This window comes from Plasmodium sp. gorilla clade G2, assembly GCF_900097015.1.
Source record: "Plasmodium sp. gorilla clade G2 genome assembly, chromosome: 10".
Lineage (NCBI taxonomy): Eukaryota > Apicomplexa > Aconoidasida > Haemosporida > Plasmodiidae > Plasmodium > Plasmodium adleri (nom. inval.).
Window position 1 is genome coordinate 1,248,918 of NC_041702.1, and position 22,990 is coordinate 1,271,907.

Consider the following 22,990-nt stretch of genomic DNA (forward strand, 5'->3'; position numbering starts at 1 on the left):
AAAATAATAAATAAATAAATAAATAAATAAATAAATATATTTAAGGTGTATGTTAAATGATTTTTAATAATCAAGAAAATATTTTTTACTGTGATTATTTTTAATTACATATATATATATATATATATATGTATATACTGACTAAACAAATAAAGAATAGTTTACTTGAAAAAAAAGGAAAAGAATATATGAACAAATATAAAGAAATGATAAATTAAAATATTTTGAATTATTAAAAAGAAAATTTAATATATATATATGTATTTTTTTTTTTTTTTTTTATGCTATTGATTTATTATTTTAAATAAATAATTTTATACATATGAGCATATTAAAAAATGTCTTCATAATTATAAAAAAATATGATATAGATATATATTAATAAACACGTTTAACAGGAGGTACATATTCCATTTCATTATCTAATGGTTTTGTTATGACATCCCTGTAAGTTGTAAAATATTTAGTATTTTCAATATTTCTGTCAGTCATCCATGTTAAGGAATGTTTTAAATAGTTTTTATCATCTCTTTCTGGGAAATCATCACGAGCATGAGCACCTCTTGATTCTTTTCTTTCAACAGCTGCTAATATGGTTTGTGATGCGAGTGTTAGTAAATTTTCTAGTTCTAATGTTTCTAATAAATCTGTATTCCATGTTAAGGTTTTATCACTAATTTGTATATCTTTAAAAATGGAGCATATTTCAAGAATTTGTTTATAACCTTCTTGTAATAAAGGTCCAATTCTAAAAACAGCAGCATGTTTTTGCATGCATATTTGCATTTTTTTTCTTAATTGAGATGTATGTATACTACCTTTATTAAATCTTATATGATCTAATCTTTGTATAGATTCTTCACCTATATTAGTATTAGCATTTATTTTAGGAATGTTAGGTTTATCTATTTCCATAATAGTTAGTGCAGCTCTTTTACCAAAAACGACAATATCTAAAAGTGAATTTGCTCCTAAGCGATTGGCTCCATGAACAGATGCTGAAGCAGCTTCTCCAGCAGCATAAAGACCTTTTACAATAATATCTTCATTTGATTTATTAGTTTGTTTATTAAAATTTACATTTTGTGTTAATACTTGTGTTTTATAATTAGTTGGAATTCCTCCCATATTATAATGAACTGTTGGTAACACAGGAATATATTGTTTAGTTACATCAACTCCTGCAAATATTTTTGCAGTTTCCATTATACCTGGTAATCTTTCTTTTAATGTTTCATATGGTAAGTGTGTTAAATCTAAATATATATGATCTGAATTTGGTCCACACCCTCTTTGTTCATTAATTTCTATTGTCATAGCTCTACTAACAACATCACGACTAGCTAAATCTTTAGCTTTAGGTGCATATCTCATCATAAAGGCTTCTCCTTCTTTATTTCTTAAAATACCACCTTCTCCTCTACATCCTTCAGTAATTAAGCATCCAGCTGGATATATACCTGTTGGATGAAATTGTACAAATTCTAAATCTTGTAATGGCAATTTACTTCTAGCTACAATTGCATTACCATCTCCGGTACATGCATGAGCCGATGTGCATGACAAATAAGCTCGACCATAACCCCCTGTAGCTATAACAGTATGTGGTGTAAAAAATCTGTGTATTTTTCCATCTGCTATATTAATACAGATTACACCAATACATTCATTAGAATTTAACATAAGTAAATCTAAAACAAAATATTCTACGAAAAATATACAATTATAAGATAAGGATTGTCCATATAATGTATGTAACATAGCATGTCCTGTTCTATCAGCAGCGGCAGCACATCTATAGGCTTGTCCTCCTTTTCCATATTTTAAACTTTGTCCTCCAAAAGCTCTTTGATATATTTTCCCATCTTTTGTTCTTGAAAATGGAAGTCCAAATTCTTCTAATTCTAAAACAGATTCAGGAGCTTCTCTACACATATAATGAATAGCGTTTTGATCTCCAAGCCAATCTGAACCTTTAATTGTATCATAAGCATGCCATCTCCAATCATCTTCAGTCATATTACCTAATGCTGCATTTATTCCACCTTGAGCAGCTACAGTATGTGATCGTGTTGGAAACAGTTTACTTATACATGCAACCTTGTATTTATTTTTTGATAATTCCAATGCAGATCGTAATCCAGCACCTCCCGCTCCTACAATTACTGCATCATAATGATGATCAATTATATCATATGCTTTCGTTTTAATATTTGAGAATCTACAAAAACTTGATTGCATAAATCTTAGGTATTTTTTATTATTCCTAATCATACTTTACACATATTTTTTTATTATTCTCTATTCAGAAAAAAATATTAAAACAATAAATATAAATGTTAAAAAAAAAAAAAAAAAGTATAAAAATACCCCACAAGGGAAAATTTGAATTGTTTTAACGTTTATATGTTATTCTATATAAATAAGTATTTAGAACCCATTTTTATATAACTCTTTCTTTTTTTCATATACAATGTAATGATTATATTATATATAATATAAATGATTCAAATATAAAGTTATTAAGAAATATATATATATATATATATATATATATATATATATATATATACATATATATTTTTTTTTCACACAATTCAGTAATATTTAAAAAATATTATATTAACTCTCATCAAAGGAGCATTATATTAAATGATATACAAGAATTTTATGAAATATGAATACATATATATATATATATATATATATTTATTTATAATCTCTATATATTATGCCTCTTGATAAAAAAAATAAAATGAAAAAAAAAAAAAAAAAAAAAAAAACAATAATAAAATAATGAATTTATATACATTATACAGAATATATATTATTTTGTAATTTTTTTTTTTATATATATTTTGATATATAAAAGAAAATTATTTATAAATGGTACTTTAAAATGAGTTCATAATATTTTATTATATTCTTATTAAAAAATAATATATATATATATATGTATGGGTGAAGCAAATTTGTAGAATATTAAGTATATTGAGGAATACATAAATTTATTCTTTTATTAAATTAGTTATAATATAAGAAATATTAACATACAAAATATAAAAAATATATTTTTAATATGTATACACACACATATACATATATATGTAATATTATAAAAATTAAAAATTCAAACTTTTAAATATTATTAAAGTGTTTATCTTATTATAACCTTTTTGAATAATATGTATATATATATATATATATATATATATATTTATGTAAGTATATAAGTACTTTATAGTTACGCTTTAAATTTTATTACAATTTTATATATATATTATGTGTACATGAAAATATAATATTATATATTTAATTTATATCTAATATATGTAACATATAAATTAAAGAATGGTTGTAATAAACATGGAAGAATAATATATAATAATACATATATTGAAGACTTATATATATATATATATATTTCTGTTTAATGTATACATATGTTTATATATATTTATTTAAAAAATTATATTGTGTATTATAAATAACAAAAAAGTACAGACATATATATTGTTATATAAAATTAATAACTTTTATGAATATTATGAATATGTGTTAAAAAAAAATAATTATATACATATATATATAATATATATTTATATTTATTTATATTTTCATTTTAAGGAATTGGTTTTAAATTTAAAAAAAAGTGCGTTTTTTTACATAACAACCATGATAAAGTATAATACTTTTGTTCTCATTTTGTTCTGTTTTGAATTTTCTTTTTTTTTCTAAATAAAAATAATAATTATAAAAAGAAAAGAATAATATATATATAAAATGGTAAACCAAAAAAATGGAATTTTATCAAAGTTAACAGGTGATAAAAATATAAGAAAATAATTGTGAATATTATTTATAATATATATATATATATTATATTTATTTGTTGTTTTATTTTTGTTTCTTTTTTTTTTGTTCAGGTTTAACATATAGCCTTTTTAAGCTTAATATTGAAGACATAAATGAAGAAGTTGATGAGAATATAAACCCCTTGGAAAAAGCAATATTATATGGTAATAGCGGTGTAAAATGTCGAAAAATATTATTTTTAAAAGATATAATGAAATTATTAAATCAAATAAATTATGAGAATTTTTTAAAATATATCTATCCATTAGTTGTTAAATTAAGTAATGATGATATAGAAATACAATATGAAGTATGTAATCGTATTGGTGATTTGTGTGCATATTTAATACAAAATAATAATCATAATGATGGTTGTACTGATATAATGAAATTATTATTTCCTATTGTTGAGAGATTTATAAAAAATAATGAAAATAAGAATATTATAGAAACAATAATGAAATCATTACTTATATTGTCTACACATATAAATTGGAAATATCGGCAGAAATTTATTTTGCCTTTTATATTATCTTTAATTTCTAATGAGAAATATAAATATATTGGTTTTATTTTATTAATAAAACTGTGTTATATATTTGAAAGAAATATATTTTGTTCTTTTTTAATACCATCCATAAAATGGTTGTTAAAGAAAAAGGATGATTTAGAAAATAAAATATATATTTCTTGTTATTTATATAATATATGTAAAATGTTAAAAGAGGAAGATGATTTATTTCATATTTTTCTTCTGTTAAAAAATTTATGTAATCATCAAAGTGATACTATAAAAATAATTAATATATTTAATTGTACTCATATATCCTTGTTATATTCAAAAAATATCTTTTTCTATTTTTTTGTACCTTTATATAATCATTTCTTAAAGAATGAAAATATATATGTTTTTTATTATTCTCTAATTAATTTATTCTATTTTATTTGTATCTTTGAAGATATCAATTTAATACACCCTTATTATATTCATAAAATGATATTCTTTTTTAATAATATGTTTTCTTCTCATACATTTACCTTAAATTATCTTAACGAAACAGCCAAAAAAAAAAGTAATTATTTCTTTCTCAATAATAATTATCTAAATGAACAAAATGGATTTAATCATATAACTCATAAGTATCAACTAAGAGCCTTACATAACAGCAATAATATGAATAATAATTTCAATAACAAATTAAGTGAAATAAAAGAAAATGATATCATATACAATTCTACATATGAACACGATAAACAAAATGAGGAACCATGTTTAATAATTGATGAAATTGAAGATATGGATAATGCTATGAAAATAAAAGGAATCTCCGACGATTTGTATGATATAGATGTTTCATATTCTAAACCAGAAGAAATAATACACGATTCTTTAAATGAGTGTGAAAAATTAATAAGAACGCAAAAAGACGTAGCTGAATGTTTATCTGTAAATAGAGAGAAGGAAAATAAAAATCAAAACTTTTATATTATGCAAGAACAATATAAAAGTGCACAAATGTATGAACCAAATGGAGATATATCCGAACATAATGTGGATAATCAAAAAAATAATATAAAAATTATTGAGAATAATGAAATACTGAATGGTAATAATTATCAAATGTGTGAAATGAAAGAACAATCACACAAATATAGTAATCAGAATAATCAGAAGGATGATCATTTAAATGAAAAATTATGTGACCAGTTATATATAGAAAATCACAAAAGGGATTCTTATAATATGAGAAATAATATCGATATTATTACTCATTTAAATAATATAAATAAAGAAACAGAGATAAACGGACAAATATTTAATAAAGAATTAAAAGATATATGTAATAAAGAAGAAATTGAGAAGGATAAATTAAAATATAATGATGAATATGTAGAAGGAACTCTTAAAGAAAACGATGCAAATGAAATAATAAATCATACATTTATTACAAATAGTTTTAAAAATGATAATGAGAATGATCCTTTATATATAGAAGATAAGAGTAATATTATTTATATGAATAAATTAAATAATTCCAAAAGAGATAATAATATAAATAAGGATGAAAATTTACATATGGAACATAAAAGTATTCCATATATAGTAAATGAAAATATATCAAATGATGTTCTTTTAAAGAATGATTTTCACTTTTTAAATGATACTTTTAGCACAATACCTTCCATTTTTTATAATAATAATTTATTTAATGATCTTATAATAAATAATAGCCATTTTAGTATAAGCATAAAACAATTTTTTGAAATGTATTCTAATAATTATAGGTTTAAACATTTTGTTATAGAAAATAAGGAAAATAATGATTCTATAGATTCTAATGATCCATTTGATGATAATAATACGATAAAAAACATTGAAAATATGAATAATATGCATGATAGAAATAATTCAGATTATGATTACAATACTCTTTATATCCCCATGAATGATAAAATTTTACAAGATATAGATAATACATTTATAAATGATAAAAATATAGATATTGATATAATCAAAAATTGTTATTATAATGAAGTTGAATTAATTAAGAAGAATGTAGCATATGGAAAAATGTTTGTTAAGAGAAAAAATGAGGATAATAAAAGTAAAAATAAAAACTTGAGCAGTGATAATATAAATTATAATAATGATGAGACTGAAGATATATATAATGTAGGAAAAATTGATATTGATTCGATAAAACAGAAATTTCTATTTGATAGTACAAATAATGTAATTGTATCACATAATATAAATGCAGTATATATAACAGCACTTCATTTACCTTTATTAATATTAGTATTTAAAGAATATTTCTTTCGTTTCTTTTCTCATATATTTTATTTTATATGTACATATCCATATTATATCATAAGGATGACCATGGCATATAATTTTTACGACATTTTAAAGAACTTTTTCCATTCTGAATTTTTACAAATTGACATGGACAAATTCAAGAAAAGGGGAAATGAAAAGAGATTTAATAAAATATTACAAAAGAGAAATAATATGTTATATAAAGAAAAGGTGGGAAAAAATATATTATCAGAAGAATGTGTGAAGGATACAATGAATAGTAATAATAATAAAGGTAGGAGTGGTACGAAGAAGGGATCACTAGATATACAAATAAATACAATGTTTAATAATGATTATGCGACTTATTATAATATGAGAAGAATACAAAATATGGTGATAGCTGATGAAAAATTAGAAAAGGACAATGATGATAATAATATGGAAAAATCTGACAAAGACGAAAAAGAAAATAATATTACGGAAGGTGATTTATTTAAAGAAAATATCAAAGTAGAAGATAATATATATAGTGAACATGTATTAATAGATAATGAAAAAAAATATGAGAATGAAAAAAATGTAGAGGATAATATATATCAATGGAGTGAAAAAAATGAAGATAAAATATCTCAAACGAGTGAAAAAAATGTAGAGGATAAAATATCTCAATCGAGTGAAAAAAATGTAGAGGATAAAATATCTCAATCGAGTGAAAAAAATGTAGAGGATAAAATATCTCAATCGAGTGAACAAAATGAAGAAGATAATATATCTCAAACGAGTGAAAATTATATTACTGATTCAAATAATTATGAGGAACATATTAGAAAGCTTCAAAATCATATAAATGTCAATTTATATGAAAGTGACTTTTTTGTGAATGAAGAAAATGAGAATTTTTTTTTTTATAAACAATTTCTTATGAAATATGAGAATATGTATAAACGTCATATACAAACATTTAAAAAATATTATAAAGAAGATGATTCTCCATGTTTTTTTTTTCATTTTTTTATATATTATTTTTTGAATGATACGAATGTTTTGGTTAAAAAGGCTATATTAAAAAATTATGACAAAATCATAACTTTTTTTCCTTATCATATAAAGCTAATACTTATATCATATTTGTACAATGTTATAGATTATAAGATATTAAATTATTCATTGAGAAAACGAGTGTCCAAAATTGTTTTTAAAATTTTGAAAAATGTGAATGATGCGAAGATAATAAGAGAATATATATTTCCCATATATTTGAAGTGACAAAAAAAAAAAAAAAAAAAAAATATACATATATATATATATATATATATATTTATGTTGTGTATATATTTTTTGTATTATTGTTTTATATGTGAAATTTATTTATATTTTTTTTTATTTTTTATTTTTTGAAGGTTGTGTAAAGATGATGTGGCTACCATTAGAACATACACCGCTAGTTATTTTTATATTATTTTACAGAAAGGATGTCCAAATCTTTAGTAAAAATATGAAATATCTAATTATATATATATATATATATATTTATTTATTTTTGTCCGTATGTATTATTTGGCACATACTTCATTTTATTATTTCATTTTTGTTACAGCAAATTTTTTAAGGGTAAAGGAAAAATATTAGACATAGAAGAATACGAGAAAGGTTAAATTATTTTTTTAAAAAAATAAAATATAATAATAAATGATATGTTTTAATAATAAACATTCACTTTTTATATATTTCATTTCTTCTTAACATACAGATATATTTGTATCGAATGAGGAAGGTTTTAAATTAAAAAGTGAAGATTTTACTGGGGGGCAGGAAGTTCTGTTAATAAGAAAAATTATTAATATATTTGCCATGTAATAATAAAATAATGGGATATTTATTTATAAACATATTTATATATTTTTTATGACACATGAAAAAAAAATAAAATATATATATTTTATTATTTATTCTATAAATGTTCATTTTATTATATAGGAGCAAATATTATTATGACAGGCAAATTTTTATAAACATTTGTGACGGAATAATTAGGTAATGAAAAATAAATAAATATATAATATATATATATATATATATATATATAATATTTGAGTATATGCAATTTATATTTAATAATCAACATTCTATATCATTTTATAGTGAATGCCCTATCAACTTATTTTTGTTATACTTTTTGAACCCATTTATTAATTTATCTGATGATAAAATTCAAGTAGTGAGAATAACATGGGAAATGTGCGTTTACAGTCAGCTGAAAAAGAAAGGAGACTTTTCAAATATAGCAAATGTAAAAAGTGGAAATGTGTATAATATGAATAATATATATATATATATATATATATTATACATATATGTCATATTATATTTAATTACATTTATAGGTATATAATAAATTGGAAGAGATGTATTTAAAATATGGTAAAACGACTGTAAGCAAAATTAATCCTATAAAATATAATAACCCAGATAGCACATTTATTGTAGCTTTTGATCTCCATCATATTAGTAATTAACTTTTTCATTTATGTATATATTTATTTTGATTAACTGTACAAAGAGTACAACAAAATAAATATAAGTATATAATATATATATATATATATATATATATATATATATATATTAAATTATTATAGTAGGTTTTGTTTGCGCATTTTATTAATATGCATATTTTTTGTGTATATATTTTAATTATAACATTTGTTGTATATAATATATATATATTTATGTTTATTTAATTACTCCTTCATTTTTAATTTGTTTTTAACGATAATTCCTTTATGTCTTATTTTGAATAATTAAGAGAAAAGAGGACATTTATTATTATTTTTTTAATTTATTAAGTAAACGTTTTTTTTTTATTCATTAGACAATATATTTTTAAATATACATCACAAAAAAAAAGGAGATATATAAATAAATAAATATATATATATATATATATATATGTACATATAAATTTTTCTGTTAATTAAAAATAGAAAAAAAAAAAAAAAAAAATTAATTTTATCCATTATAGAAATAATGAAATGCATTATATAATTACTATCCATAAATAATAATATAATATATATATATATATATATTTTTTTTTTTTTCTGTTCATTTTGGATATGCTTTTATTAAAATAATATGATTGTTATTTTGAATGTGTCTAAAGATTTCATCAACTATTGATATATTTCTAATGTGATTTAATATAAAATTAATTTTGATATATAAATGTAAGGAATATTTTGTTTCATTTAATTTTTGTGTATTTAAAAATTTGGTTATTTTATTGGATTCGTAATTTTTAAATGTTTGTTTATCATAATGGTTATGTTGATCTTCTTGTTGTTCGTCTTCAATATTAGATATATTATTTTTATTTTTATTTTTTTGTTTTTTCATTTTAATGTTTCTAGTTTTTATATGATCATGTGTATTGTATATTAGAAAAATATCTACAGGTGATCCAGTTGATAAAAACTTTTTAATATAATTAATTTTTCTAATTATATCATTCATTTCACAATTATAATAAATTTGAATTTTTTTTGTTTTTGTACATGGATCAAAGTTGTAGCTTCTTGGATGTATATAAGTTGAATTTTTAATTTGTGCTATTTGTTTGTTTAATAAACCATGTATTTTATTTGAATTGTTATTATATATATTGTTATTATTGATGACATTATTAGTTAAGATGTCCTTTTTATCCTTATCATTTGATGGTATATATAATTTTTTACTATTTATTATATGATTTTGTCTTTCATTAATATTAATAAAAGTTGTAAATTTTTTTGCTATATTGTAAAATGTGTTCTTCGTATGAGCAAGGAAATAATAATTTAGGCATTTTAAATGGGTTTTATAATTTTTATATGTTTTTAAATTATCATTTTCATTTTTCAAATGGTTCCCTTTTTTATATAACGATAAGTTAACAAAGTGACAACAAAACAGCCTGTTATAATTATATACATAGTTGAATATGTGTATTGGATAAATAAGTATTTTTTTTTTTTTTTTATGGAAATCAATACAAATGTTCATTATATGAACATAAAGATGTAACTATATAAATATATATATAAATAAATACATATATCAAACCATTTTGTGAATTATTATTTTCTCTCGATGGGGATCTATACATATATTAACACAAAAGAATATAAATAAAAAAAAAAAAATAAGTTATACATATATATATGTGTTTTTTATAAATAAAGGATAAAATAAAAAAAAAAAAAAAAAATATATTTTACATATATATATACATATATATATATATATATATATATATATATAATATATATGTATGTATGTATGTATTTTATTTAATGTATTATATATATATATATATATATATATATATATATATGTACAATATATATTATATATATATGTTTTCCCGTATCATATAATGGCGAGTGGTAATTTATGAATAAAGTTACAAAAAAATGTATATTTATAAATAGTAATACAATTATTATATGTTAATTGTATATATTTTAAAAAATTGGGAGAAATATTTAAGAAAAAATAATTGATAAATATGAATAGAATTTTTATGTGTGTAATTTCCTTTTCATATTGTTTAAAAGAAATGTAAGAAATAATATGAATATTATATATCTTAAGAGAGTATATAAAGTTAACACACAAATAAATAAAATAATAAAAGTGTAACATTAAATATAAATATAAAAATATATATATATATTTATATATATATATATTATATAAATATATTGTATTATACCAGTTTTAAAATTACTTGTGCATAAAAAATAAACACATTTTAAAGGAATGTAATATAATACGATAATATGTTTAAAGAAATATAATATACAATAATAAATAAATGTAAATAAATAAATAAATATATATATATATATATATATATATATATATATATATATATATATATATCAAAATACGAGTGGTATAATATATAATATTGAAAATTGGATAATCAATGTACATTTAAAATAAATCATATATATATATATATATATATATATATATTATCATTTGTAAAGATGGGATTGATATTTTCATCTATTTTTGCTCGGTTGTTCTCAAATAAAGAAGTCAGAATCTTAATCTTAGGTTTAGACAATGCAGGAAAAACTACCATATTAAATAGATTACAACTAGGGGAAGTAGTTCAAACAATACCTACTATTGGTTTTAATGTGGAAACAGTAAATTATAAAAATTTGAAATTACAAGTATGGGATTTAGGAGGACAGTCATCCATTAGACCATATTGGAGATGTTATTATAAAAATACGAATGCAATTATATATGTTATTGATAGTTCAGATAGTGAAAGAATAAATAGTACAAAATATGAAATTAATATGATATTAAAAGAAATAGATTTAGAAGGTGTCCTCTTAGTTATTTTTGCTAATAAGCAAGATATACAAAATGCTCTTTCTATTGCTCAAATATCAAAAGATTTAAATTTAACATCAATAAGAGATAGGCAATGGGCTATTTTTAGTACAAGTGCTACAAAAAATATTGGTATTACTGAGGCATTAGATTGGCTAGTCAATAATATAAAATAAAAATTATATAATAGTTACACCGTCTCTTTAATTTTTTAAGTATATTCATAGAAATGATATATAATTCATACATATATATATATATATATATATATATTATGTGAACATATTAATGATATATTTGTTTTAATTTGTAATAAGTATTTATTTTATACATTTTTAAAGATTATATATATTTTATCATTCATATGAATATTATTTTGTAAAAGCCCTCCCTTCCATTTATGAATTAATTTTAACTATATGTAATATGTTTAAATTATGAAATTGTACATATAAAAATGTTTTATTAAATACTATTATATTCATTAATATATTTATGTTTTGGGGGTACACCCTTCAAACATTTTGTTAAGCAAAATATATATATATATATATATATATATTATATATATATTTTTATATTTTTTTTTTTTTTTTATTTATTTATTATTTTTTTGTTTATTGTTTTATTAATTGTTATAGTATCATATAAGATTTACACCTTATTAGTTTTGTATTATTTAATTTTTTTTTTTTTTAAATCAATATATAAAAATATGATATTATTATAAGATTAAAATATATATATATATATATATTTTTTCTTTTCTTTTTTTTTTTTGTGAAAAAAATATGTGGTAGGAGTTTCTATAAACTTATTTTTCTTTTTTATTTTATTTTTTTTCCCAAATTATTTTGTTAATAATTATAATCTAATTTTTTTTTTTAACTATCTTAATGACATTATGATAGTAAAGAGAAAAATAGGTTTTTCCATTATATCCATAAGTCGTAGATAGTAGGAGAATACAAAAAAAGCAGTTAAATATATTATATGATTATATATAGTATATAAATTAATACATGAACTAATAATCATATAAATATATATATTTTTTTGTTTCTTTTCAGCTTTAATACTTCCTTGATTAAAGCAAAAATAGATATCTTGGAAAATTATGCGAAAAAAAATCAGTTACACAAATTAAGAATGGATGACCTTTTTGAGGTTTTTAAATTGTACTTTTTTTTTAATATAACAAAATATGAGATAATTTTATATGATATTTTTTTTATCATTTATCAATACATATATATATATATATATATATATATTATTTATTTTGTATAGATCCAAGACAGATGAAGATTATAAGCTATCTTTACATTTATTGAATGTATACTACAATTTTGGGAGGAATTTAAATACGCAACAAGATGTCAATTTGTTTTTTATTTTTATTTTAAGAACAAATCAATTAAATGAGGCAAAAGATGTAATACAAAAATTTATATATATATATATATATATTTCATTGCATACATTTTTGTTTTCTATTTCATTTCTGTTCTTTTTTTTTTTTTTTTTATAGCTCTTGAAATATTTTAATGGATGGCTCCTATGTCCTCCTTCTAACAAATATATATTACTATGTATGGAAGAATTTTTTAAGAAAAAAAAATATTATGATGTTAGGGAAATTTTTTCCTTCATCAGAGAAAATAGGTAAAAAAAAAGGAATTTCTATTATACTAATGAGAAGGGAAATATTATATATATATATAAATATATATATATATATATATATTTTTATTTATTTGTTATTTTTTTTTTTTTTTGTTTAGCCAAATTAAATTGGACAGTTCCTTTTATAGCATAGCAATAAAATCAATGCTTATGTTGAAGAATCATTCCATTGAGGAAGCTATAATAGTTAAAATTTTGAAAGAATGAAATATGAAAAAAAAAAAAAAAAAAATTTATCTTAATAACATAAGATATATATATATATATATATATATATATATATATTTATTTTTTTTTTTTTTTTTTTAGATTTATAATGATTCGTATAATATGTCTATATATTTAACAAATGAAATACACAATTTATTATTAGGTAATATATGTGTAAATGAAAAATATATATAATAGTACTCATATAATATATATATATTAATTTATTTTTATTATTCTTTTTTAAATGTTAGAGCATAATTTATATTATTATCATAAAGTGAAGAATAAAGAGGAATCAACGGTAACATAAAATAATATATAATTTTAAATATTTTTTTAAAATGTGTATTGAAAATATATATATATATATATGTATATGATTTTTTTTTTTTTTTTTTTTTTTTTCTTAAGGAGAATATTAGAACACTGGAATATTATGAAGAGAACATAAAAAATATTATCGTAATGAAATAAGAATATATATATATATATATATATATATATATATATATATGTTAATGTCACAGATAAATTGTTCCATCCTTTATTTAATTTTTTTTTTTTTTTTTTTTTTTTTTTCAGATAAGACTAATAAATGAATTAATGAAAAATAGAAGGTCTGTAAAAATGTCATCAAAAAGTTTAAGTTTATTTGCTTGGACTCACATTTATTTTGATATAAAAGAAATTATTAAGTAAGAAATATCAAAAGAATTCAAAAAATATAATTTTTATTTTATGTAAATGATAAAAATTTGAATAAAATTTTATATTTTATTTATTTTTAATTATTCTTTTCTTTTAGTAAATCTAATCATGCCTTGATGGATGTTAATGAATGTAGAAGTTGGTTGGATATATTTAAGTTATCTTGTTTATACAACCAAATACCTGAATGGTAATATAAATATAAAATATAATAAATCATGATAAAATTGATATATTTATGTGTGACCCTATAAATTATATATATTACATTATATTTTATATTTCATTTCACTTTATTATATTATATGTATATATATATATATATTTTTTTTTTTAAAGTCATTGTGGTCCTTTTTCAGAGATGTTTAAAGATATATTAATTGATATGAAGGATGATAAGGATGCAATAAAGGTTTGCTAATAAAAAAAAAAGAAAAAAATAACAGCAAATTATAAAATTCCTAATTTTTACATGTTAGACATTTATTTTATTTTATTTTCTATAGGCATTAGAATATGTTAATATTTATTTTAAAGAAGAATAAGAATTATATGGTTCATTATTATTATTATTTATTTATTATTTTATTTTTTTGTTGTTGTTTTAATTAATTTATTTGTTTGTTTTTAATTTTTTTTTTTTTTTTTTTTTTTTTATGTAAAATATAAATATATTTTTATAAATTATAACATAATTAGGCAATAATTTAATTTATATAATTACATATATATATTATATAATAATGTGAAATATATAAACTTAAGAAATAATATTATTAAAAAAAAAAATAAAATATACATTATATTATATATATATATATATATAACATATATTTTTTATTTTATTTTATATTATTTTTGGTTATTATTTATTTTTATATTAAATTTTTTTTGAATAAATGAATATATTTCAAAATAAAAATTAAAATTATAGAATTTTATTATTAATTTATAATATCCGTAAAAAGAATAAAAAGCGTAGTAATAAGAAAAAAAAAAAAAAAAAAAAAAAAAAAAAAACTATTTATAATTATTTAATATATTACATATATATAATATATATATATATGAAACAAACTAGTATATTTTCTTTTTTATTATTAATGAAGAACATATAATTAAAAATGTATTGTAAAAGAATTCAGTATTTTTAAAACATACTTTTTTTATAATAATATTATAATTAAATAAAAAAACATATATATATACTATTATTTTAATATTTCTATAATATTAATATATTCATAATACAGGATTTATTATATATATATAAATATATGAAACCATGTATTTCTTGCATACATAAAAATATAATATATTTATATGCATAATAATAAAAGTATACATATATATAAATATTTCTAGTATTATATATATGTATAGTTTTCATATGATATTATTTCATTTCATTTTTTTTTTTATTTGAATTTTTTTTTTTTTTTTTTTTTTTTTTTTTTTTGCAAGGTTTGAAAATCGGATATAATTATTATTATTTTATTTAACACAAATTTTTTTTTTATTTTTTTTACCACTATTATATAAAAAAAAAATATCGTTTCAAAAAATTGTTTTTTTTTCATTTTTCTTTATTTTATTATTTTTTTCTTCTTAATATTATATATATCTTAAGAAAATATAAATAATAATATTAAGGAGAAAAAAAAAAATAAAAAAGATAAAATAAATAAATATATATATATATATGTATATATGTATATGTAACATACATATTTTATGATGAAGCCGTTAAGTATGATTTTATATCCTCACAAGTTTTTTTTGAATACAGTAAAATGTATGCTTGCTGCTCATATATATAGTTTTAATGTAGAACTTAGTGAAGACTTTTTATTTACTAGAACATTTGATATTGAGAAAAGTTTAATAATTAATAAGAAGCCATTATTAATATATGATAATAAATATGTGAGTTCAACTAAAGCTATATGTTTTTTATTTCATCGTTTACGAAATAAAAGTAAGAAATCATTTGATGAGAATCTTAGTTATTATTTAGGTTGGTTAGAATGGAGTGATCTTTTAGAGAAACACATAGAAGTGTTAAATAAGAAGAATATAATAGAAAGTTTAGATGAATTAGAATTATATTTAAGTGAAAATAAAAATAAGAATAAATGTTTTATTAACAGTGATGATGAAAATGTTGAGAACAAATTAAGTTTAGCTGATGTATTTGTATATACATCGTTAAAACATTCATGTATAGAAATATGTAAAGAGAGTTGGGTTCATATAAATGAATATATTGAAAAGATTAATAATTTAGAAGAAATACAAAAAGTAATAAAGAATGTAGAAGAAATATATAAATATAAAAATATATATAGTGTATTTATATCTAAAATCCATGATAAGAATGTTAATGAATATTTAAAAAATGAAACGTTTTATATAACAACAGCTATTAATTATGTGAATGGTGATCCACATATAGGACACGCATATGAAATAGTATTAGCAGATGCAATTGCTAGATATCATAAAATTATCGGACGAGATACCTTTTTTACAACAGGTGCAGATGAACATGGCCTAAAAATAGCTAACCAGGCTGCAAAAAACAACTTGACACCTCAAGAATTATGTGATAAGAATGTATTAAAATTTCAAAACTTGAATAAATTGTTATATGTACAGAATGATTATTACGTTAGGACAACGAGAGATTTACACAAAAAGATTGCTCAAGAGGTATGGGAAAAATGTGAAAAGAATGGTGATATTTATTTAGGTGAGTATGAAGGATGGTATAATGTTAGAGAAGAGACGTATATACCAGAAAATGAAGCAAAATTAATGAATTATATTGATCCATTAAATAATATAAAATTAGAAAAAATGAAAGAGCCATCATATTTTTTTAAAATGTCAAAATATCAGGATAAATTAATAGATTATATACAATCTAATCCTGATTATATTCAACCTGAACAAAAAAGAAATGAAATATTACAAAGGCTTAAGGAACCTTTAGCTGATTTATCATGTAGTCGTACAAAATTTACATGGGGTATTCAAGTACCTAGTGATCCTAAACATGTAATGTATGTGTGGATGGATGCTTTAATAAATTATTATTCAAATTGTTTTATTGATGATGAAAAGAAAAAATATTGGCCAGCAAATGTACATATTATAGGTAAAGATATAACATGGTTTCATACAGTTATATTTCCAACCATATTATTATCAGCTAATATACCTTTATCAAAAAGTGTATTTTCACATGGATTTGTATTAGCTGCAGATGGAAAGAAAATGTCCAAATCTTTAGGAAATGTAATAGATCCATTAGAAATCATTGATAAATATGGAGCTGATGCATTTAGATATCATGTTATTAAAGAAACTAAAAGAGGATGTGACACAAGATTTGATGTTGATAATTTAGTAGATATGTGTAATTCTGATTTAGCTGATACAATAGGAAATTTAATTCAAAGGACTTTATCCTTATGTCAATTATCTAATGAATCTAAAATACCTGGATTCTTTCCAGAGTACGAAATACATTTACCTATTGATGTTTTACATTTTATTAATAGAGTAGAATATCATATGAAAACCTTTTGTGTTCAAAAATGTTGTGAGAAAAGTGTTCAAGTTTGTAAAGATTTAAATAAATTCTTAACAGATATGGCACCATGGAAATATAAAGATGATATGAAAAATAAAAAGTTACATATTATTAGGATTATGTTGGAGGCTATATATTTTATAGCACATTATTTGGATATTTTTGTACCCTCTCTATCTCATAAAATTTTTGAAAAATTAAATACACCCAAAAGGGTAATTGCAGATTTGTCTCCTTGGCTTAACAATTTAACTGAAGGAGTTGTAATAAATAATGATAATATTTTATTTAAAAAATTTGAAGTAGAATCAGCTAAAATTAAAATGCAAAAGGTAATTATGAGGGTATGTAAAATTGTTGATATAATTAACACTGAGTCTTCACATAATACAACAATATGTGATATAGAGGTAGATAATGAAAAAATAACAGCTGTTCTTAATCTACCATATAATAATAATAATAATAATAATAACAAACTTGTTAATTTATTAACTGTTGCAATTTTGAATGTTAAACCACTTACCATTAATAATATAACCGTTAATGCAATAATACCACATGTACGTAAAGAAATATTTACATTTCCAATAGAAGAAAGAATTCCCACAGGAACGTTAATTCAAGCAAAAGATTACAAAACACTTGTTAAGCAAAGAGATAATTTAACCAAAAAAGAAGTAGCTTCATTGGATATATCTGTTATAAATAATAAGTGTTTTTTTGAGAAGAACATTCCTTTGGTTTTTGCTTCTAATGAAGATAAGCAGGTTTATCATTCAACTCAAGCCAATGGTTCCCTCACTTTTTTTTAAAATAAAAATGAAATAAAATAAAATAAATAAATTCAGTACATATATATATATTTTTATATATATGTATACGTGTATATGTTTAAATAAGATATTGTCAATATATATGTATATATATATTTATATATTTGTATTTATATATTTGTATTTATATTTGTGTTTATGTGTTATGTTTATATATTTATAATGAACGTAATAATTTGTCCATTTTGACACCCTTATTTATATTCGTTTATTTAAGTTTTTTTTCTTCTTATTATTTAATTAAAATATAATATATTACAATATATTATATTATTGTTAGATATGTGTAAAAGCAATAAATAAATGAATATACAAATAAATAAAACTGTTACATCATAAGAACATATACACACTTGAAATATAAAAATTTTATATTTTCATTAAATAATATTAACAAAAAAAAATAATAAACATATAAATATAAATATATATATATATATATATATATATATGTACATATGAAACATCCATTTGTTAGTACTTATTTTCAATTATATAAATTTTTTGATAATGTTAATTTTTTAATACCTCCATAAGTGCTACAGTTATATATGATGATTTTGGTAGGGAGCATGTCAAATATATTGAAGATTTTGTTTGATAATCAGGTATTTCTTTAATTAAATATTCATGATATTGTTCGTTAGATACATAAATTAATTCTTCCTCCACATTTTGTTCTTCTGTTATAATTTGTAAAGTATCTTGGTTTTTCTTATTTGGTAATTCTTGCTCTATGGATATATTATTTTCTTTGTGCTCATTTTTAAGTTTATATAGATCACTTTTAATTATTGGTATTTTATTTAAATCATTTAATTCATTTTTTATAAAAATGGATTTGAAATTATATGGTTTTACAACAATTTTTCTATAGCATCCTGATGCATTGAAAAAATGTTTTTCAGACTTAAAATCTTCTAATGTTAAATCAATTGTTTGTAATACATTTATATATTCTTCTTTCAAGTTAGGAGGAAGTAATGTATTTTTATCTCCTGGTAAAGGTAAGACAACATCATATATATTATATAAAGAAATATTATTTTCTGTAATTGGAATAATTTTACTTTGATATAATATTATATTATCATTATTTATATTATCGCTGGTATTATCATCACTTGATTCATCTAGACTTGAATCTTCTGAATGATGTTCATATATTTCAACTAAATCTCCTAAAGCTATTTGAAATCCAAATTTTTTCATTCTTATATTAACCATTAGATTAAATACAATACTTTGTATTGCATGAATGAAAAGTGAGAATATATCTTTAGGTAAATTCATAAATGCGTTTTTTAAATTGTTACTATTTTTTATTGAATTTAATATAGTTTTTTCTACATAGGAATTACTAGAAATAGAATTGATAATATTTATAATTTCTTGTGGTGCAGAAGTATTATGATGATCTTTTGATTTATCATTTTTTTTAATTGAATTTTCATTTTTATTATGTTCATTGGGGTATTTGTTTTTTTTTTCTTCTATCCCATTTTGGTAAATCGACTGATCAGTTAGATTATTTATATAGGTAATTAAATTTTCTTTATCTTCCTCTTTCAACTCCGTATTTTGAATAACATAAGAAAGAGATTCTTTATAATTCTTTTTTAAAATAGATATACCAATTTGATAATTTTTTATTTGTTTTGTTCCAAATCTTTGGTGACCATAATAATTAACAAATCCTTTTGTTCTTAGATTTTCAGATAAAATATGAAAATTTGATTTTACATTATTATGCACACCTCTGATAATAATTTTGAAATGGTTACCATTTAAATTACCTAGTGATAATTTTTTTTTTTTATATTCCAAATTTGATATATATACATTATTATAAAACCATTTATTCGAATGATTACTTATTAAATTATATATATCATATTTGTTTGTTTTGTGTATACAAAACTTTTGAACAGTAATAGCTCTTTTATCTTTAATTCCACAATATGATATATCTGTATTTTTTTTGGAAAGATTCATTTTAAATTTGTTTAGAATTTCACATATATCTTTGTTTTCTTTATATAAATTAAAATGTAGATATTTTTTTTTTTTTTTGAGTTCACTTTTTTTTTTTTTTATATGATTGATATTATCTAAGAAGTTATTATCATTTAGGTTGTTATCACAAATATTACTTTTGAGGTTATATGCATTATTAATATCATTATAGTTTTTTTCATTTAAATTACAATTCATATTATCATTTTGATTTGTATGTTTTGTATGTAATATTTCTATTTTTTCATATTCATCATTATCTAGTTTTCTTTTTTTCCCATGAGTAATATTAATAGAATCATCATAAATATGAGAAGTGCTAATATTTATTTTATCCTTCATATTATGATCATATGTTTTTATATTATTATTATCACTGATATATGATTCACTTATTTCTTGTGAATAATCTAATTTTTTTTTTTTGTTTATCTTATCAAAATGTTGATTTATAATATATTCCATTTCTTCCGTTTTATTAAAACGCGATTTTTTATAAGTTCCTTTTAATTTTTTAAAAATTGAAGGAGGCAATATACATTTAAGACAATTTAATGAAGGATATACCTGAATAGCATTTATATTTTTATTATTAGATGATAGAAAAGATGTATTTATATGATTTAAGCTATCAATTATATTATGATTTAATAATATATTTCCATGTGATATAACTTGATCTATGTTATTAAAATTTTTTGTCTCTGTTAATAAAAATGGATAATATTGTTTTATAATTTTATGAATATTTTTTCTAATAATTTTTTTTTTCTCTTCTACATTTTTATTGTCATAAATATCATGATTGTTGTCAATTTTTATATCACAAAAAAATATATCATCTAAATTTGTTAGAAGACAATATGGAATTGTATGAATACTTGAATTATTTTTGTTACTACAAATTTGTTCATTTAATATATCATTTTTTTTTTCATCATTTTTACATTTTTCATTTTTTTCATTATATTCCTTATTATCATCTTGATCAATAACATTTTGTTGTGTCTCATTTTCATTTTTTAATTGATAGATTTCATAAAGGATATTTAAAAACTGGTAGAACACGTTTTTATTATATTCACTCAAATAATGTGAAAGGATATCAAAATGTTCCCCTTTATTTGTAATATTATATATTATATTAGCATTTTCGTTTTTCTCATTTTCTTCAAGAATATTTTTAATTATATTTTTATCTATAACATTATTTAAATGAAGAATCTCATTTTTCTTTGTTATTTCATGAACATGAAAATCTTCATAAATTGTTTTTATTTTCCCATAAATACCTTCCAATTGATTAACATCCTTTCGAATTAAATAATCAATTCCGTGATTTTTTATAGAAGATACATTCATTTATATAAATACAATTCAAAAAAAAAAAAAAAAATAAAATAAAATAAAAATAAAATAAAATAAAATAAAAATAAAATAAAATATATAAATAAATTATAATATATATATTAATATATTAAATAAAAGTTCAATGAACAAAATTAAAAATGATTTTTTTTATTTTTTTTTTTTTCATATCTTATAGAACATAATTTTTAATTTATTATGTAAAAAAAGGCAACAATAAAAAAGAGAGAAAAATTTATAATATATATATAATATGTATTTATTTATTTGTAACCTTGTTATTTTTACTATTTCAATTTGAAAGATGGTAATATTATTTTAAAAAGAAAAAAAGAGAAGGATTTCAAACAATAAAATGCATACTTATAAAATATCATTTTATAGTCCCCTATATATATAAAATATTTTTATAATTTTATTTTATGTCATTTTTAATCTTCTATATAATACTTATTGTGCTTAAAATACTTAAGAATAATAAGTGAGAATAAATGTGAATAAATGTGAATA

The 22,990-nt window shown here is 19.3% G+C and overlaps 7 protein-coding genes across 7 annotated transcripts; 4 read left to right on the plus strand and 3 right to left on the minus strand.

Annotated features, from left to right (window-relative positions):
* Positions 1–378: 378 nt before the first annotated feature.
* PADL01_1032800 (flavoprotein subunit of succinate dehydrogenase) lies at positions 379–2,274 on the minus strand (the record flags this gene model as incomplete). Its single annotated transcript, XM_028682407.1, has 1 exon — positions 379–2,274. The coding sequence occupies one exon, from the start codon at positions 2,272–2,274 to the stop codon at positions 379–381; it is 1,896 nt and encodes a 631-aa protein (XP_028538688.1).
* Positions 2,275–3,783: 1,509 nt separating this feature from the next.
* PADL01_1032900 (conserved Plasmodium protein, unknown function) lies at positions 3,784–9,174 on the plus strand (the record flags this gene model as incomplete). The annotated part of the gene is made up of 8 exons (XM_028682408.1): positions 3,784–3,823; positions 3,927–7,920; positions 8,059–8,145; positions 8,256–8,308; positions 8,409–8,511; positions 8,636–8,692; positions 8,801–8,948; positions 9,043–9,174. The coding sequence occupies 8 exons, from the start codon at positions 3,784–3,786 to the stop codon at positions 9,172–9,174; spliced, it is 4,614 nt and encodes a 1,537-aa protein (XP_028538689.1).
* A 589-nt stretch (positions 9,175–9,763) lies between these two features.
* On the minus strand, positions 9,764–10,702 carry PADL01_1033000 (conserved Plasmodium protein, unknown function; the record flags this gene model as incomplete). The annotated part of the gene is made up of 1 exon (XM_028682409.1): positions 9,764–10,702. The coding sequence occupies one exon, from the start codon at positions 10,700–10,702 to the stop codon at positions 9,764–9,766; it is 939 nt and encodes a 312-aa protein (XP_028538690.1).
* A 992-nt stretch (positions 10,703–11,694) lies between these two features.
* On the plus strand, positions 11,695–12,231 carry PADL01_1033100 (ADP-ribosylation factor, putative; the record flags this gene model as incomplete). Its single annotated transcript, XM_028682410.1, has 1 exon — positions 11,695–12,231. One exon carries the CDS (start codon positions 11,695–11,697, stop codon positions 12,229–12,231), a length of 537 nt encoding a protein of 178 aa, XP_028538691.1.
* A 728-nt stretch (positions 12,232–12,959) lies between these two features.
* On the plus strand, positions 12,960–15,207 carry PADL01_1033200 (conserved Plasmodium protein, unknown function; the record flags this gene model as incomplete). Its single annotated transcript, XM_028682411.1, has 12 exons — positions 12,960–13,012; positions 13,126–13,233; positions 13,346–13,490; positions 13,587–13,720; positions 13,840–13,927; positions 14,051–14,114; positions 14,206–14,255; positions 14,366–14,416; positions 14,537–14,649; positions 14,760–14,852; positions 15,002–15,074; positions 15,169–15,207. The coding sequence occupies 12 exons, from the start codon at positions 12,960–12,962 to the stop codon at positions 15,205–15,207; spliced, it is 1,011 nt and encodes a 336-aa protein (XP_028538692.1).
* A 1,189-nt stretch (positions 15,208–16,396) lies between these two features.
* Positions 16,397–19,075, plus strand: PADL01_1033300 (methionine--tRNA ligase; the record flags this gene model as incomplete). Its single annotated transcript, XM_028682412.1, has 1 exon — positions 16,397–19,075. One exon carries the CDS (start codon positions 16,397–16,399, stop codon positions 19,073–19,075), a length of 2,679 nt encoding a protein of 892 aa, XP_028538693.1.
* Positions 19,076–19,609: 534 nt separating this feature from the next.
* PADL01_1033400 (U2 snRNA/tRNA pseudouridine synthase,putative) lies at positions 19,610–22,474 on the minus strand (the record flags this gene model as incomplete). Its single annotated transcript, XM_028682413.1, has 1 exon — positions 19,610–22,474. The coding sequence occupies one exon, from the start codon at positions 22,472–22,474 to the stop codon at positions 19,610–19,612; it is 2,865 nt and encodes a 954-aa protein (XP_028538694.1).
* Positions 22,475–22,990: the final 516 nt, after the last annotated feature.